The sequence below is a fragment of the Palaemon carinicauda genome, chromosome 28 (assembly GCF_036898095.1).
Source record: "Palaemon carinicauda isolate YSFRI2023 chromosome 28, ASM3689809v2, whole genome shotgun sequence".
NCBI lineage: Eukaryota > Metazoa > Arthropoda > Malacostraca > Decapoda > Palaemonidae > Palaemon > Palaemon carinicauda.
This window is the reverse complement of record NC_090752.1, coordinates 75,085,522-75,106,136: the sequence shown is the minus strand read 5'-3', so window position 1 is coordinate 75,106,136 and position 20,615 is coordinate 75,085,522. Positions and strand designations below refer to the sequence as shown.

Genomic DNA, 20,615 nt, shown 5'->3' with positions numbered 1-20,615 from the left:
TCACACACATTTAATTAAGAGAAGAAATTCAAGCACTTTTTAATCCCCCAATGAATAAGCTTTTAAAATTTCACTACGTGTGGGTCATCCTAAATTTAAGGAGAGGCACGTGTACGCTTTAAAAAAAAAAAAAAAAAAAAAAAAAAAAAACCGCGCACAAGCGAGAAAATACGACTGGATGCACATACGCACTACATATTTAATGCAGGGAAATGAGATACGCACGGCAACAGGAAAGATTACTGCCTGAAATGCCTCCTGAATATGCACAGCGCAGATAAATTTTCTGTTTACCTTCAATTAATCTCGCTTCTATCAGGAGAGAGAGAGCGAAAGAAATGTGGAGGGGGGGGGGGATGAACAGCGGCGGTAAAAATAAAAAAAGAGAACGTTCGATATTGGACCGGCAGGACTAGAAGCAGGAATTTCGGATGGTTCCTATGAGTTCTGTCTATCAGGTGGAGTGGTTTTAATACAGAGGTCGATGGAATGGGCAACCTAGTATCCTCGTCTAGCGTATGTCTGATGGGAACTAAGAATAAGTGATAATAACTATGGCTAGAAGGAAACATAAGAAAAGGCTGCTAACAGATATGATTTTTTTTTTTTGGGGTCGACCCTTAAATCATAATTGATGAGTATTGATTTTTTAATTTATGGCATCCTGACATTAAGGGTCATTGACGCTGATATGTTATCTAGATTATAAAAGGAAATCCATTTAAAACCATATTAAACAAACAAGCAAGTATAAAAGTTAAAATAGGCTACAGAAGACCAGCTTCATGAAATGCAATGAAATTACCAAACAAATAAGATTAAATCAATCGACTGACTAATCCCAGATTACTTGGGGGTTATTTACACTAGTCCCTGGAGACGTTGAATTGAGGAGGATTAAAATAAAATAGGAAACCGAAGCAGAAGGCGAATTCCAAAGCAGGACTGAGGACACAATTACTACCGCTACAGAGTTACTGGGTCCTTTGACTGGTCAGACAGTTCAACATTGGATCCTTTTCTCTGGTTATGGTTCATTTTCCCTTTGCTTACACATACACTGAATAATCTGGCCTATTCTTTATAGATTCTCCTCTGTCCTCATACACCTGACACCACTGAGATTACCAAACAATTCTTCTTCACCCAAGGGGTTAACTGCTGCAGTGTAATTATTCAGTGGCTACTTTCCTCTTGGTAAAGGTAAAAGAGACTCTTTAACTATGGCAAGCAGCTCTTCTAGGAGAAGGACACTCCAAAATCAAACCATTATTATCTAGTCTTGGGTAGTGCCACAGCCTCTGTATCACGGTCTTCTTTGTTATGTGTTAAAATTAACTAATGGTAAATACAGCTCAAATGACCCATATCTGAATAAAATCAGTAACACGTTCGAGAGGCAATTTCTAAAAGTATGCAAAATGTAGTATTCAAAGAACCCGAAATTTTCAAGAAAAATGTACCGTTATATAAATAAAACTGGTCAAACCACACTTTACATTACTCTTACCAATACTCAACTTTCCAAACAATTCCCTCCTCACTCTTTGCCTAATCTTTCCTATCAGCTAAAAAAATCTCTAACACTTCTACAGCCAATTAAAATTCAACTATAAATGCATATTATACTAGTTCCTTTTCAATCACTATCCGATCAACTGAAAAGGGGAGGGGAGGGGTAGGGCCGCAGGGGAGTAACCCAACCCTCCATATCGGTAAAATGAATGTTTATAAATTCATGAAAGGCCTAAAGGATTTAGCGTAAGCGGAAATAGGATAAATTGGATCCATAAATCCTTTGAGCATTTATTATTATTATTATTATTATTATTATTATTATTATTACTGAACGGGGGAAATTAGCCTGCCCAATGATTATAAACAGTCCATTGAGTAATCGCGAGAGGAGCAGTCGAACGTCAAACTATTATTCAACATTAAATATTTAATCACGTCTTCCATTATCTATGTCAAGTCCAACACTTTCCATTCAAAGTCAAATAAATTGTATACATCATTTTGCAATGGCAAGGTCCGTGGTTCGATCCTGGCTCCTAGTCCACCAATCAACAACGCGTAAATGGGGGATGAATAGATCACATCAAACTAAAAGTATTACAGACCAACTTTTGTAATGTTTATATTACTTACATCTTCTGGACTATGACTTGCAAGAGAGAGAGAGAGAGAGAGAGAGAGAGAGAGAAGAGAGAGAGAGAGAGAGAGAGAGAGCAATCACTCAAATGTCCGTTTCAACTAGACCCAAAAAGATTCTTAACTACAGTCATCTACTTGATGGAAATCCCTACCCCTGATTCCACTAAACAATAATCCCAAAGGACAAATTGGTATAAGAAGAAAGACCTATCTTTATATCACCCTCCCCTTCTGGCAACGAAGGAGGAGGAAGAAGAGGAAGAAGAAGAAGAAGAGAGAGAGAGGAGAGAGAGAGAGGAGAGAGAGAGAGGAGAGAGAGAGAGAGAGAGAGAGAGAGAGACATTGCTCCAGAACCAGCAGAGGGCCGGGTAGGTAGACGGGGTTCAGATAGGTTACAGAGGAGGGGGATATGTGATATAGAGGTGGAGGAGGGGGGGGGGGGTAAATGTTTGGACGTTCTCCGTAATCAGGCTCGTGGGTCCTTGTGATAAACGATCTGGCCCAACAAAGCCAAAACGTTTTTCCCTTCCAACAAAGAACGTCATCAGCCATTGAGGGAAAACGTCTATAAATATTTGCATGTCACGGCAACCCCATTTTTCCTTGTCCCAGCCCGCCCGTCAGAAACTCCAGATGCCCCCCTCTCCCTCCTCATTCCTAGATGCCTGCATATATCAGAAACCTTAAAATAACAATACAAATACCACAGCCCCACCCCCCATAAAAAAACATTCAAAATAAGAACGTGAAAACCACATCCACAACTGTATTTATTTCATTGAGTTAAAATGTTTAACTATTGCACATCCCATGAAAATCCTAATTTCAACATAACACCAATAGATTACCTTCCAACTCTAGGCCTACAGGCCTTACCTACATCCCCGTATAACGCAATAAAAACTCGTGTAAAACTGCACATCACCTTGCATTCTCTTCCAAACCTTCAAGACTTGCAAATAAAATTAAGGCACTTCTAATCCACTCCACCTCACGAAAACCCCAACAGCCCATATGCTCACGCACTAAAGACCTCACAAAACCTAACAGCAACTCTCTCTTACACCACATCTCAACGCCATAACCTCAAAGTGTTCCATTTTCACGCTACTATTCTGGCAGAAGATGAGAGCAATGCTTCAATACAATTGAAGTAACAAATCAACGGAGTAATAGCCCCCCCCCCCTCTCTCTCTCTCTCTCTCTCTCTCTCTCTCTCTCTCTCTCTCTTCTCTCTCTCTTTCTCTCTCTCTCTCTCTCTCTGACGCTGAAAAAGGGGTAAGTAAATGCAAGTATTAAACGTCTGATGTATTGTAAGTACTAATTGGGATGTATATGGCGATAATTTTCAGCAGGGTCGTATCAATGCTTTCTGGCAAGTTTAGTTTTCTGTTTAAATCTGTATTTTGGATTCCGGAGATTAGAATAAATATAATACTATTAAAAGGATGATATCAAGATATATATTTCTATAACAACATACAAAAGTAATAATCACATACACAAATGATAAAAGATTATATTTTCAATATCATCACTGAACGCACCTAATACCATGCTACTGTAATAGGGATGGAATAAATTCTAGTTTAGCACCTCAAGAATTTCTTTAAGAATGTTGAAAACTCGCTTAATATATCTTTATCATATATATATATATATATATATATATATATATATATATATAGAGAGAGAGAGAGAGAGAGAGAGAGAGAGAGAGAGAGAGAGAGAGAATAAATTACCCATTTAAAAAAACATTGAAAATATAAAGAAATTTTATCAAAATAAAAATAGATACAAAACATACTGAAAGTTGACAAAAATCCAACATTCAAATAAAAAAAAAAATATATATATTAATATGTATATTTATGTAAGGCACAAAAGAAGGCAATTCCATGAGTGGAAGAAAACACAAGACCCGAAAGGGGACTCAGACCTCCCCCCCTTCCAGGAAACAATCTGGATATGGAATATGAATCCCACATTCTATATGTGGGAGCAATTTCTATAATTGAATAAGGCATCGTGTGCACTCACATACCCTCCCGTGCGCCACCCCTCACACCAGCGGCGTCCGCGCGCACGCAAATCGCCTCTTACATCAGAGCGCACATAAATATGAAACAATCTATATTTGTACGAGTAAAGGACTTGGCGCCCAAGGACACAGCCTCGGTAATGACAATACCGACACAATACCAACATTTACCGATCCACTTCAGATGCGACTATTTTCAGGGCATAAAAAAGGACTCTAAACAAAGAAGTAAAAATACAAGGAATAACACAGAAATAACTCCGTAAATAAGTAAATACTAAAGATAGATGAGGTTTTGAGTGAAGGTAAATAAAAATAAATCGCCATAAGTTCCGTCTAAAACAATAAAAAAAATTGTAGTACAAATACACAGAATAACCCAGAAATAGCTCCACAGAATAACCCAGAAATAGCTCCATAAATAAGTAAATACTTAAGATAGATGAAATTTTGAGTAAGAATAAATAGAAATAACTCACCAAAAGTTCCGTCTAAAACTACAATAAAAAAGAAATAAAAAATCGAAGTACAAATACATGGAATAACCCAGAAATAGCTCAGTAAATAACTAAATACTAAAGATAAATAAAATTTTGAGTAAAAATAAATAGAAATAACTCGCCAAAAGTTCCGTCTAAAACTACAAAAAAAAAAAAAAAAAAAAAAACTGAAGTACAAATACACAGAATAACCCAGAAATAGCTCAGTAAATAAGTAAATATTAAAGACAGATGAAGATTTGAGTAAAAGTTATAAAAATAAAAACCCACTCTATTGAACACAGAAAGTTCCGTCTAAAACACACACATGGGGCCCAGCAAACATGCACATCCACAAGGGCATAAGCATTGCAAGCGACAAAGGCTCAAGTTCTCAAAATCAAAAAGCTTAAGGCGATAACGATTAATCATAAAAATAGTTACGGACGGATAGAAAGGCGATTATGAACAAGAGAGTTGAATGGGAAAATAATAAGGGGGAATGGGAAAAATGAAGGATAAATAAGAAGGGGAAAGGAAAAAACGAAGGGAAAGGAAAAAACGAAGGAAATGGAAAAAAACGAAGGGGCATGGAAAAAAAACGAAGGGGAATGGAAAAAGACAAGGGGAATGAAAATATCGAAGGGAATGAAAGAAAAAAAAACAACAAGGGGAAAAAACGAAGGGAACGGAAAAAACGAAAGGGGAATGGAAAAAAGAGAAGGGGAATGGAAAAAAACGAAGGGAATGGAAAAAAACGAAAGGAAAAAAACGAAGGGAATGGAAAAAAACGAAAGGAAAAAAACGAAGGGAATGGAAAAAAACGAAAGGAAAAAAACGAAGGGAATGGAAAATAACGAAAGGAAAAAAAACGAAGGGAATGGAAAAAAAAACCAAGGGAGAAAACGAAGGGGAATGGAAAAAACGAAAGGAAAAAACGAAGGGGAATGGAAAAAAAACGAAGGGAATGGAAAAAACGAAGGGAATGGAAAAAACGAAGGAAAAAAAAACAAAGGGGAAAAAAGGATAAATAAATTCTAGAAGTATGATGGTGAATAATTCAGACCAAGCCAGGTGAAATGCAAGTGAAATGAATAATGAAATGAACCTAAATATAAACAGGAAAGAAACATGAAGGTTGTGAAGATGGTAATGTTGTTGAAAGAGAAAAGTAGTGGTCTCCCACCCTCTTGGGGTAGAGTTCTCTTGCTTGATTGTCCACTCGGGCACACTATTCTATATTATTTCTCTTCCTCTTGTTTTGCTAAGTTATTATAGTTTATATATGGAATAATTATTTGGATGTTGTTTCTGCTCTTAAAATATTTAATTTCCATTGTTCATTACCTATCTTGTAATGTTTATTTCCTTATTTCCTTTGCTCACTGGGCTATTTTTCCCTGTTGGAGCCCTTGGGCTTATGGCATCTTGCTTTTCCAATTAGTGTTGTAGCTTAGATGATAATAATAATAATAATAATAATAATAATAATAATAATAATAATAATAATAAAAAGTGTAAATGGATAACGAAGGAACAGAAGGAAAATGATGAACAAGAAAAGGGAAAGAAAATTAAAAGCAAACAAATTTTAATGGCCAGAGAATTTTATAAGGAAAAGTAAATAAGACAAAGTAAATAAGAAGAGGGATGATATAGATGGAGACGAAAAAATCGAGATTTAAAAAAAAATAAAAGAAAGAAAAGAAAAATAAGATAACGAAATGTACAAGAGGAAAAGGGAAATAAAGAAAAAATAATGAAAATTATCAGGAAGGAAAAGTGACCACACAAAATTACAGGCAGAGGATAAATGGGGAAAAGTAAAAGTAGAAAGAAGAAAAATAAAGGGAATTTTTGGACTCAATTGTCTAATCTTTATGTATTTCTTTTCCAAGACTCCTTCGGTATTTCAAATTTCTCTTACTTGAATATTTACACGTAAAAGAATACATTCTCCGTATTTTACATTATGGCCTTTTTCAACTTGAAATTTCCCCCATTTTTTTTTTTTTGGACTTTTTTTTTCTCTTAGCATTTTACGCTCCACAGAAATATCTTTTTTATTATAAACTTTCTGTATTTCGCATTATTTTTTTTTCTATTTCGCTTTTTCTCTTTCCCACACCTTTGAAAAAAAATTTCCATATTAAAATGTCACTCTATTGAAGTACTTATTCTAAAAAATAGTACTCTTTTAAGAAAAAATACTCTGAAAATACTGCTCATTTAATCATTTTTACTTTCAAACCCTTTTGAAATCTTATTCATTTTTTCCTAGATGAGAAAACTCTGTATGACAGTTTAGCGTTGTTTTATACAAATTTCAATACACGTAAACACGAACATATATCATTATATACAATATATATATATATATATATATATATATATATATATATATATATATATATATATATATATATATATATATATATATATATATATACACACACATATATATATATATATATATATATATATATATATATATATATATATATATATATATATATATATTCAGAAAACGTCGTTGTTATTTTATATTAGTCATATTTTGTAGTTACGACATAGATCATATAAACTATTCATTACTACACAGTACTTTATAAGTTTCATAACGGCTGTGCAAATGATTTTCAGCTGAGTAGGTTAATATGAGTTCTGTTTCATATTGTTCAAGTTAAAGATCTGTTTCCCTCTGATGAATATCTTAATATGATTTATTTTTTATTTCTCTTTTATAGTCTATTATCTACCTATCCGAATCTTTTCCGCATCATGTTGCTTTCCCTGTTAGGGTTCATATGGTTTAAAGGTCGCTCATGAATGGCAGAGGACAATGGTCTAGATCAGCACCGAGACCTTTCTCTCCATAAAGCTAGGGCCAGGCAATGGCTGTTGCTGACTCAGCAGGTAAACTAATAGGCTCCTCAAAACATTCCATCCCTAGCTCACAAGGAGGGCGACGTTGCAGACACAACTAGACACTATCGAGCTAGAGCGAGTCTCGTACTCACGTCCAGCAGAATTTTAGGCAGGGACATTTCCAATAGGCTACCACAACCCTTGGGGTTGTAGCATTCTGTTTTTCCATCTACTGTTGTAGCTTAGTAACAATAAAAACACTTAAGATAACACTTGGAACATCCACACTGCAATTAAGAAAGATTTTCGTTTAATATTCAGATCTGTATCATTTGCAGCAATGAAGCTAAGCAACACAGGGCCTGATCAGTACAGTAAATGAGCCCCAGCAACCAGTAATGAGAGTCGAAGCCATCCTTAAGGGGCAATGAGACCAAATAGGAAACTATGAAAACCCTTATTCTTTCCCCCACGAAGAGATTAAAACAAACATTATTGTCTTCATGTTAAAATAAAAACCAACACTGTTTTATTCACGTAGAGATGAAAACCAACATTCTTTTCTTCATGTAGAAATCAAAACAAAACCTTTTCTTCAAGTAGAGATCATCACCAACATTATTTTCTCCACGTAAAAATAAAATTCAACAATCTTTTCTCCAAGTAAAATCAAAATCAACATTCTTTTCTTCATGTAGAGATCAAAACCAACATTCTTTTCTCCACGTAAAAATCAAAACCAAAATTTTTTTCTCCATGTAAAATCAAAACCAACAATCTTTTCTTCACGTAGAGATCAAAACCAACATTATATTTGCCATGTACAAATAGAAACCAACATACTTCTCTCTACGTAAAAATCAAACCCAACATTCTTCTCTCCATGTAAAATCAAAACCAACAATATTTTCTTCATGTAGAGATCAAACCCAACGTTCATTTCTCCGTGTAAAAAATCGAAACTAACATTTTTTTCTCCATGTAAAATCAAAAGTAACATTCTTTTCTCCACGTAAAAATATAAAACCAACATTCTTTTCTCCACGTAGAGACCAAAACCAACATTCTCTTCTTCGCATAGAGATCAACGCCAAGAAAACTGACAACCTTCCCAAGGCCACCCTCTTAACACACACAACATTTCCATCACGTTTTCATGGCATCCTTAATATCCCATTAATACTTCGCGCCGCATAAAACATCCACTTATCATTCATCCGTAGAGATCCTCTCATGATCTTGCATATCTATTCCGCACCTCTCTCTCTCTCTCTCTCTCTCTCTCTCTCTCTCTCTCTCTCTCTCTCTCTCTCTCTCTCTGTGGGGATGAAGCGCAGAAGAAGAATATGCATTCCACCTCTATGTTTCTATTAACAGCTTTTCCTCTTTCTTTACATATAAATAGATAAATCAATAAAAAAAAATAAAGATTTTTGGTGTTTCCTTATTACTTATTTATTTGTGTTCTTCAATTAATGTCATTGAGATTTGTACAAACATACAAAGAGGCTCTTAAAAAGATACCCATATGAGTATATAAAACGATTTACTCTACATTTCTCCCCTGAGAAAAATCACTTTAATTTCCTTTCTTTTCAATATCGTCTAAAAAAAACAACATTCAAAATGAGAAAAAGAGAATACTTCGATAATAAACCAATCGCTCCCCTGTCGACAGCAATTACATCAACAAACACTCGGGACATCTTCAGCTGTCCTTAACCATTTAAAAACAGAATCTTATGCAACCCCTCTAAATATCCCATTTCATTCCTTACCTCTTAAAAGTCTTTTATTTTATGAAGTAATAAACAAATAAAATAATTGAGATATTGTAATCTTTCAGAATTTTCTTCTTGGAGTCTGTAAATTTCTAGCGTCAGAATTTTATAAAAATCGTTTTAATACTTTACACGCTGTAAAAGTATTCTTCATGAGATAATTTCACTCGCGGCCATTGAAAAATCAATTAGAGTAATCTAAAACATGAAATAATAAAAACAACCTACCTTCATGATACTATAATAAATTATGGCGATAACTGAAAATCCTTAACCAATATTATCATACGTAATGCAATCACTCTTTCCTTCTCATAGCAATCACACCTTTACATCTGGGGCCTTTGTATATACTTAAATCAGTAAGAATAACATATACTATGACAGACAGACTCTCTCTCTCTCTCTCTCTCTCTCTCTCTCTCTCTCTCTCTCTCTCTCTCTCTCTCTCTCTCTCTCTCTCTCATATCTTTACTTACCTGTCTTGAGTCTCAAGCGCTGTGGGGGGCTGATGATAGAGGGGCTCTGTCGGTCCCCCCTGACGGTAATCCTCAGGCATCTTCTTGACGTCGTCTGAAAGAGAGAAAGAAAGACAAGCTTTAAAAATTCAGTGTCGTTGAGAAAGATAAGAGCTGGAAAACAAATCATTTATTCGCTTCATTTGGAAAGCGAGGTATAACAGAAGTAAGGGGTGAGTTCCAAGGCTTGGCTGCAGAAAGAATGAAATAGTCATCTAAAAACAGTGTACAATGCATTATCATTATTTATAATTTTGTGTACTCTTCTTCATCTTGAAGGGTCTGGTTGCAGATTTTACCCGTAAAGTTGTCTGAAAGTATTTGGTGTGAAGTTGCCAGGCCCACACACAGCTACGTGGATGTCTAAGTGTCTAATAAGCTAACAGAGCTTGTCACCTATTGATGGTCACCCACACAAGTACCGGCCAAATATTTTAGTTCCTCATCTTCGCTAATCTGAAGACAAGTGGTATAGCAAGCGTATCATCATAATCATTATAATTATAATTATTATAATCCAAATTATTATTATTATTATTATTATTATTATTATTATTATTATTATTATTATTATTATTATTATTATATCAACATTAGAAAGCTAAATGAAGACGCAAACAGTAATACATACAATGTAAGATACAATAAAAATATAAAGCCTTCGAATTTAGTAAATACACAGAATAAAATACTTTGCAGCGAGAACATGAAGAAGATAGATGGACCAGAATGGGGAAAAGAAAGAAAAAAGTAGCAAAAAAAAATGTCAGAATTAAAAACAAACAAAATGACCATCGAAAAGATGAAGAGGAAATCGAGAAAAAAAATGAATAGAAATATCTGAAGATTTAGATGAGAAATTATCGTCAAAAGGAAATTTAGAGTGAAAAAAGAAGAAAAAATAAGACAAAAAAAAAAGGGGGGGGGGAATACGAAAATGTCAAGAAATTTTAGAAAAAATTATAGAAACAAAAGCAAATACGAAATCTTCGTAAAAACCATCTTTTCCGGAAGGTGTTCTTTGGTAAGGTGAAAGTATCGGAAATAGTGGAAGAAAGAAAATCAAATGTCAGACGTGAGGGAAAATTGAAAAAAAAAATTAAGAAATATGAGATAAAACACAATCTAGAAACCAACGAAAACTAAATAAAATACCTAATAAAGCTAACATCAACAATAACAGTAAAACTTGAAAGAAGAAGAACAACAACAACATTGTAATACACTAAAAAAAGGAAAGAAAGAGAGAAAGATTATATATAAACAATTTTTAGAAACCAACCAAAACTAAACAAAATATCAAGTAAAGTTATCATCAACAACTACAGCAAAACTTAAGAGCAGAAGAAAAGATCATTGTAATACACTATACAAAAAAAAATAAAACAAAGAAATTTAAGAAATATAAAATAGATATAAAATTGATAAAACAATTTTATAAATCTACGAAAACTAAATAAAATACCTAATGAAGCCAACATCAACAATAACAGCAAAACTTGAGAAAAATAAGAAAAGAACGTTGTAATACATTATACGAAAATGTACTTATGAACAAAGAATACACTTTTACAGATGATAACAACAACAACAACATGAATTACACAAAACACCTGAACCGTAAATAAAAGAATAAAAAACCTTCACACACCTGAGGCAACCAAAAGCAAGGACAACCCATCCACTATTTCCAAGATGGATCGCTCAACTGCAAGACAGCACAGATTCAGCCACCCATGTGAGAGAGAGAGAGAGAGAGAGAGAGAGAGAGAGAGAGAGAGAGAGAGAGAGAGAGAGAAAGTATTATGCAAGGATACATAAAATACATGTGCATAGACCTGTATACATCTGCCTATGCAAACATGCATATAAATGCCAGTGCCTAAATTTAGACCCTCATACATAAACACGCGTGAATTTGCAGGCTCATGCATAAACACTTGCATATCGTCGACTTGCAAAACCGAGTGAGCTGGGCTATGTAGAGATAACAACAATGAAGTGACGACTCCTTAGGAACGAGTGCGCATCTTTCTCACTCCAATTTTAAGCGCACGCGCGCGCGCTAACTCGCCTGAATAAACAAGAAAACAGCTTCTCTCTGATACATAAACAGATGCAAATGTGTAAAGAGGCTTCGCACGCCTTGTGGTAAGGGATGGGTAAGTGGAATAAATATAAAGTTAAGGGTAAAAATATAATAAGCTTCATCCATGTACATGAATGATGAAGGGAGACGTATTGAATTAAAAGCTCAAGATAGAGACGACTGGGGTAATCTGACCCGAGGCCCTTTGCGTTAATAGGCGTAAGAGATGATGATGATGATGATGATGATAGTAATACAAATGGGATAATGATAAAAGAAACTAAAAATAAATGCTAAAATAATTGTAAAGTAAATTTTGGATAAACAAAATAGAGTTGTGAAAAAAAAAAAAACTTTGGCTAGTATCAATCAAGAGATCTTGGATGATTTCAAAAACATAGAAGGGTAATTGAGATTAGATCTGGAAAATTATGATTTCTGATAAAGAATCAAAGAGAAAAAGATATTTCTAAAAAATACTGAACAAAATTTTTTAAAGGCCCTTTTCAGATATAATTTATATCGAAGTGTTGACGCAAATTAACATTACAACATACCGCGTTCATAATGTGAAAAGATGAATTGTTAGATGTCTGAAATCATAAAGAAGACTTGAAGGAAATAGAATATGTAAACTTCAACAAAATTGAGAAGGAATGAAATTCAAAATGAAAAAGAATAAAAAAGAATTTATGAAAAATCAGAGTTTAAGGAAAATTGTAGAATTGTAAAAGAAAGTAAGTTAAAACAAAAAAAACTTGTAAATTTATTCAAAATATCGGGGAAAAAATCAGTACTAGATAAATAGATAAATTTATGAAAAAATAAAATGAATCGATAAACTAACATGAAATACTTGGGAAAAAAATAAATAATAATAATAAAAAATAAAAAACAAAAAAAATATTTTGTCTCATTACTGAGGGTTTTCTGACGTCAGAAATTTGAAGGTTATTGACGCTAAGGAAAACAGAAAATGAAAAGAAAAGTTAAAGAAAACGTAAGCGGGTAAGTAAACTAGTGTAAAATATTAGGGAAAACGTTTAACGAACAAAAAAGAAAAGTGAAAATGTAAACTAATAACTAAATTAAAAGGAATTTGATCCTAAAATAAATAAAATAGAAAAAAGTTACATAAATGCGGAAGTGAATGGATAAACCGACATAGAATATTTGGAAGAAAAAACAGCAAAAAAAGAAAAACTAAATTGAATAGCGGAACTAATATGAAATATCTGGAAATAATTCAGTTCTAAATAAACCGGTTAAACAGTAAAACAAAAATCAAATTGAATAGCTGGAATATAAAATATCTGAAAGATATTCTATTCAAAATAAAATAAAAAAAAAAAGAAGTTGAAGAAAACTAAAGTGAATGAGTAAATTAATATGAAATATTTGGAAGAAATTCCACTAAAAATAAAAGAAAAAATAAGTTGAAGAAAACTAAAGTGAAAGAGTAAATTAATATGAAATATTTGGAAGAAATTCCACTGAAAATAAAAGGAAAAAAGAAGTTGAAGAAAAATAAAGTGAATGAGTAAATTAATATGAAATATTTGGATGAAACTATATTCAAAATAAAAGGAAAAAGAAAAGAAGTTAAAGAAAGCTGAAGTGAGGGCGCGGGGAAAAAAGGGCCGAATGGAGGCTAAATATCGTTCGACGGCGTAACGTGAGGTTAAATGGTTTAATATTGCGCTGGAAAAAGTTCCGAGCCTGCATGGAAAAGGAATTAATATCCTCGGAGAAAATGTGATGGCGCACCCGAGAGAGAGAGAGAGAGAGAGAGAGAGAGAGAGAGAGAGAGAGAGAGAGAGAGAGCCTTCGTCTGCTCCGTGAAAACCGGAGAGGGGTAGGGGGGGATAGTTTCGGGTACTATGGTTTCAAAATGCTAAAAAAAAAATATTCGTTCGCTCAGTGATGATGGAGGCGGTACAAGGCTGGAGCCCCCGAAGGGAAAGGCCACACAATTTTCTAAAAATTGATGAAAACTAGAAAAAAAAAATCTTTTGAGTCTCTGGTATGGTTATCAGTGCAAAGTCGCCGATCAGGGGGAGGTCAACAAAAAATTCAGATTGAAAATTGTTCAAAAGTATTAAAAAATTCCATTCTTCACATCATCTGCGGCACGGAAAGTCAAAAGTGAAGCAAAACCCGAACTTCAACATCTACTTGAAGCGATCTTCTAAAAATTGACATATTCGAATGTTCGATTCGCTAAAAGTCCGTTAAACAATCGAAATACTGTATAACTATCACACAACTAGTGTATGCAACCCGTCAAAAATATTTAGATATACATGCAGACACATGAGCAAACACCCCTCTCTCACCAGGGTATGACTATTCCTTTACCCGGGGGACGTGGAGAGCTGGGCGTGACCGGATACTCTATATATAATATATATATATATATATATATATATATATATATATATATATATATATATATATATATATATATATATATATATATATATATATATATATATTGCCAGGCACTTGCTTTTATCATGTATGGGAGATGTTCAGGAAGCAGGCATAGCTAGATCACCGTAGATATAATGAAATTGTAAACAATGTTAAATAACATAACCAATAAATGTTTGTTCGTCTACAATTACCCTCCCCCCACCTTATGCGGGCTCTATCAATGCCAGGCCTTCCAATTAATAAACAAAAAAATTATTCAAAATTAGTCATTTTTAAAAGAACATCATAATTCCGAACCAGATCCAAAAAACTCTGAAGCAACTCTCCAATCACTTGCAATTTCACCGCTGTCTTCTCTACGTTCAGTGGCACATTCAATAAACATTACGCAGCGTTCCACAGCACAGTTAATGAACACATAAACAACCCTCGGCTTCCCAGTCAGTGAATTCGCAGCCACGTTCAACAGCAAAGTTAACATAATAGGAAAAACATTCAATAAAATAATTAAACTCAAGCCAGAGTTCTGAAGCCAATAAAGCCAGTAAAATAGGAATCTTTTAAAGTTGATATATTCTGTCCATGCAATCGGTCAACAAAAACAGGAAATTATATATCCATATAAAAAAATATTCGATAAATAAAAAAAAAAAAAGTAAATCATACATGCAAATAAAAACCAAATAATCCATAAATAAGTTCAAATTCCAGGAACAGAAACGAAGAAACCTTTGTGGATTTTGTGGAGATGAACCCATAAAAAAAAAAAGATATAGTAAACACGATATTCTCCAATTGCTTCCGGGCATCATTAACCTCCTTCGGATTCGGAAAAATACTTCTGCGATAAGCGATTGAGTATTATTTTTCAAGCATCGTCTCTGACCCCAAAGGGTTCAACGAAGAATGAAATTATTATATTCGAATGTCTTACCTTTTACCGAAATATTTTCTTAAGAAAATATTAAGGTATTAATTAAAGGAATTATGAAACCGATTAATTACCCTATATTATAAGAGTTTGGCATCATATATATATATATATATATATATATAGTATATATATATATATATATATATATATATATATATATGCATATATATACATATATATATACATATATATACATATACACACATATATATATGTGTATATATATATATATATATATATATATATATATATATATATATATATATATATATATATATATATGTATGTACAGGGTTATATCATACCTTACATATTAAAAAGCAAGTGTCTGAATATATATATATATATATATATATATATATATATATATATATATATAGATATATATATATATATATATACATCTTCCCCAATATATTAAAGAGCAAGTGTCTATATATATATTATATATATATATATATATATATATATATATATATATATATATATATATATATATAATATATATATATATATATATATATATATATATATATATATATATATATATATATTTATCTATATATATTTCCCATCACGCTCAGCGGCATTGTGAGACATATAAATACTTGTTCTCTCCTCGTCCATCGATAGGGTGAAAGGGGGCGCGTGTGTGTGCAATTCTATCTAAATATGTAGCCGTCGTTTTGGCCGGGTGGCGTACACTTGTATATAATATATAGCTTAACTAAGAAAACCCAGGATTACTTTTTAATGAATAAAAAATCTAAATCGAATATGTTCTGTCAAAGAAAAGACACACTACCTTTTGAAAAGAATAAAAAAATGACTTGCAACGAACATGTAATCTCTTAACACAAAAGATATTCATGTCCCACCAGAAGGGGAACATTTTATAAAAAAACTATCTTAAAAAAAAAAAACTTACAAAAAAAATCTGCCTTTAAATGCGTATGGCAAAAAAAAAAAAAAAAAAAAAAAAAAAGGGTCCTTCCAATTTCAACCTAAGTAAAACAAGTAATTTTACTTTATCAAAGAGAGTGAATAAAACTGCCGAGCTGACAAAACCGAAGCTATTTTATCGTCAGTATAAAACACGCACATAACACTTACGTACGCACGAGCTCTCATGCGATGTGCGGGTGCGCATGCACTCTCTAGCTCACACACACATCCTAAAACCATTAATAAAATAGAAGAGAAAACATCTCAGAAATTACACGGTTCACAACAAGAAATATTTTATCTTGTGGCGCCTCTGTCCATCGATCAATGCCATGGCGCTGGAAGGAAGGAAGGAAGGAAGCAGAGGAAAAGAACATAGAGCAAGGGGGAGGGGTTGTGGGAGGGGGGTTGTGGGCGGGGGGTTGTAGAAGGGGGTGGGGAGTTGAGGGGGGAAGTGGGATGGCATGGAATTAGGAATAAAAAAAATAAAGTGATGGAAATTCGAAGGGAAGATATGCAGACAAATATGAATTGAACAATTATTGCCAAATGAAAAAAACAAAACAAAATGATAACATATAGTCAAATTAGAAAGAACAAACAAAGCATCTAAAAGACATGAAACAGACGTGATGACAATAGAAAGACATAAACAAAAGATTTGGGTAATAAATGAAAATGAACCTTTAAAAAGGAAAACTGGAAAGATCATAAGAAAAAAAACTTTAGTAAAAAGGAAAACAAAGGTATTAAAAACTCTGACGACAACCATGACTTTATTAAGGCTTTTATAGTCCCTATGTTGTAGACCCCGAACAATTCCTGCAGCAATAGAAATAATTGAAATGATAAGTTAATTTAATTGGAAAGTCAACTATTTATGGGAGTTGGGAGGAGGGAGGTACCTCGAGGCAAAAGCATCAATACAATGTCCCTATGTTATAGCAAGGAAAATTTTTAACCCTAGCCCCCTTACCCAGTCTCTCTCTCTCTCTCTCTCTCTCTCTCTCTCTCTCTCTCTCTCTCTCTCTCTCTCTCTCTCTCTCTCTCTGTGTTTTAAAAGAAACGTCAGAATGATAACGCATTGCACTCTCCCGCCGAGAACAATGCTTAATTGGGCAAACAATGGATACTCATTGGATCCTCATAATGCTATACGCAGTCATCTTGCTACCAACATCGAATAGAACGTAAATATGCCACAGAGATTTAATGGCAGACAGAAAGGGGGAGGGGGTAAAGGGGAAGGGGAGGGAAAGGGAGGGGGTAAAGGGGGGAAGGGAGGGGGTAAAGATAGGGATAAGGGGGTACTGGTAAAACGGTAGAAAGTAAAGGGGGGAGGTGTAAGGGGCGGCTTTTAACAAAACAGAAAAGAGCATCTGTGAAGTAACCCATTGCAAGAGCGAGTTATTTCATCTGCAAATGAGAGTAATAAATAAAATAGTTTCCTATCTACAGAATAGAGATCTCGTGTTGATATTCCTGCAAGATTCTAAATTAATATGAATAAATTAAAAAACCTAAAATGAAATTTCATAAATTAAGGGACAGTATTATTAAAAAATTATAGATTACGAATATCGTAAATATGAAGTTTACTTCGTTTTAGAAGTTTGAGTGCTAAATCCTAGATTGAATGACTTAAAAATGCGGTTTTAAAATAATCCCTAATCACGAATATTCTTTATGCATTACCTACAATCAAGAAAAATATCAAAGAAAAATAGTATTAATTAAGAATTAATTATATTCTCTTCATTTTATTCGCAGATTGGCAAAAAAATCATTACATCTTTATTCGCCATTAGACTGACTAAAAACTTTCTAAAATCCGAATAACTGACTAATTTTGGGTTTTCTAACATCTGGAATTCAAAGGTCATTGACGCCGATATCCTTTGGCATAAATTATAAAAGGAAATTAAATTCAAAACCATAGAATCAAACATGTCAGTATAAGAGTTAAATAGCCTACAAGCACAGACAGACTACCCATAGTGTGTGTGTGTGTGTGTGTGTGTGTGTGAGAGAGAGAGAGTTCCTAATCTTTTTTTTTTTGAGGGGGGGAGGGGGGGGGGGTAACAGAGACAAGCGAACAGTAACGCCATTGTACAGTCGTCCGGTTGCACCAAGCTCTTGAGGTTTAGCAGACTCCATGGTGACCCTTGCCCATTACGGAAGCCTCTTGAATACGAAGCGCTCGTCAACATCTCGTTGTCTAGAGAAAATTAAAGGCTGATACTGGTTGTATGAGGCAAGACCATGTGGTAAGTTTACTTGCAGGCTTGATTGACAGAGATATAATCCCCGGAATGATCTATGAAACACTGCAGTGTTGTTCCAGAAATGGCGAAACCTGGCTTGGTCTATTCAAAAACACGAATTCAAAGAATTATTCTAAAAACCATCGTTCAGTAAAAGCATAGACATTGAAAATAAATAGAAAAGATAAGGATAAGATCCACGACACCACCTTATATAATTAGCATATGCAAAAAAAAAAAAAAAAAAAATAAATAAATAAATCTTTCACCAGATTAGCTATAACGGAAAGCGCTTTCTGACAAAGAAAAAACAGATTACCTGTAGTTATAATGGAGTATGTCTGCTTCTACTCCATGTCGATCGTTAGGTAATGGAGCATGCAGCGCTGAGAGAGAGAGAGAGAGAGAGAGAGAGAGAGAGAGAGAGAGAGAGAGAGAGAGAGAGAGAGAGAGAATAGTTCTTTACATTCTATCAAGTTCTTCCTAAGAAACATAAGAAACAAAGTGATAAAATGCATTTGTACGACGAGATTGATGTACGCGAAAATACGCACTAGAATCACCAAAAAATAGAAAAATATAAACATTCGCTAGATTTAAAATGCTGCTTACGTTGTGATAAAGATATCAGTACGAGGAATAAGCTATTTTAACTTATTGTCATGAAAGCAATTGCAGTAGTAATAGTATATTAACCTGGCATCTTGTCCCGAGATTAGCCAGTCCGAATTTACAATTAGAGGGATCAATGGTCTGTTCTATTTGAGACGGATGTAGAATGTAGTTCTGATAAGCTATGTGGTGATGAAGGATGAATATTATCTAAAGTTTCCAACATGTGGTCATTACATCATCTTCACTTGACTGAAATAATATATAATTGCACACAGGTGAGAAAATTAGCTATCCTTTTTACCAACGTGATGGAATGACCTCTCAAAAAAATAAAAATTATAAACTGAATAAAAAAAAGAAAATCATAATTTATGATTTCATTTTCTATTAACTTCACTTGTAGATATTCAACTATGAGGAGAAGTGAGCACAGGTTCCATTCTCAACTTATTTTACTCGCTCACCCAAATTTCTAAACAGTGACTTCAATGCCTGATTGTAAGTTGATTACTACGGAGAATCGACAGGATTAAAAACACACCACGCTAACAGCCTCACTTCTTTGGATCCATCCATGCTAATACGACAACAGCAACAATTATAACAATTATGTCTATATGTTTTACAAGAGAACAATTCTTATAGTTCAGGGGCTTTGCGTTACTGAAAATTTAACTATCAAAGCTGATGTTCATGTACGGATTAACCCAAAAATAGCAAGTACAGTTGGCTACGAGAGAGAGAGAGAGAGAGAGAGAGAGAGAGAGAGAGAGAGAGAGAGAGAGAGATTAAAATCTACAGCAAAATTGCTTTTAAAACATTGCGATGTGATAATTCTGAACTTTTTATTCTGTAAGAATGATTAAGGTGAGAGTTTAACGCAGACACGAGCGTGAATGCCGCAAGTCATACGGAAACCGAGTTTAATAAATCTTGCAACAACCCTTAACCGTCCTGGTGTGGCAAGCATAGTCACGTTAGAAATAAAAGCCAATTTTGATGGTAAGAAAGGTTAGTATCAATAAACCTACACAACCTTTATTTATTGCATGAAACCTCTAATTTTGGATTTTTGAAGTAAACAATTTTTCGGAAGGTCACCTTTTCTGATTTTTACTTTACCAAGAAAATTTTAAGTCTCGAGAACTTTGTATGTAAAATTTTGATCTTAATAAAGTTTATATTCTAGGATTGAGTTTAATTTAGATTATAATATAATAACATCCGGTAGCATATAATAATAATAATAATAATAATAATAATAATAATAATAATAATAATAATAATAATAATAATAATTCGTTACAAAAATTTACAAATACATTAAGAGTACGAGTCTCGAATATCATCAGTCTTCAAACTATTTTCATCATAATTACTACTACTACTACTACTACTACTCTACTACTACTACTACTACTACTACTACTACTTAGTGAGTAGTAGTAGTAGTAGTAGTAGTAGTAGTAGTAGTAGTAGTAGTAGTAC

At 33.6% G+C, this 20,615-nt stretch overlaps 1 protein-coding gene across 5 annotated transcripts in view; it reads right to left on the bottom strand.

Annotated features, from left to right (window-relative positions):
• Window positions 1-20,615, bottom strand: part of LOC137621665 (teneurin-m-like) — a 244,139-nt gene that overhangs the window by 191,712 nt on the left and 31,812 nt on the right. For all 5 annotated transcript variants that reach the window (XM_068352160.1, XM_068352161.1, XM_068352163.1 and 2 more), the window contains one exon: window positions 9,806-9,899. In XM_068352160.1, the coding sequence (XP_068208261.1) occupies window positions 9,806-9,899 (94 nt within the window). The remainder of the gene's footprint in view (window positions 1-9,805; window positions 9,900-20,615) is intronic.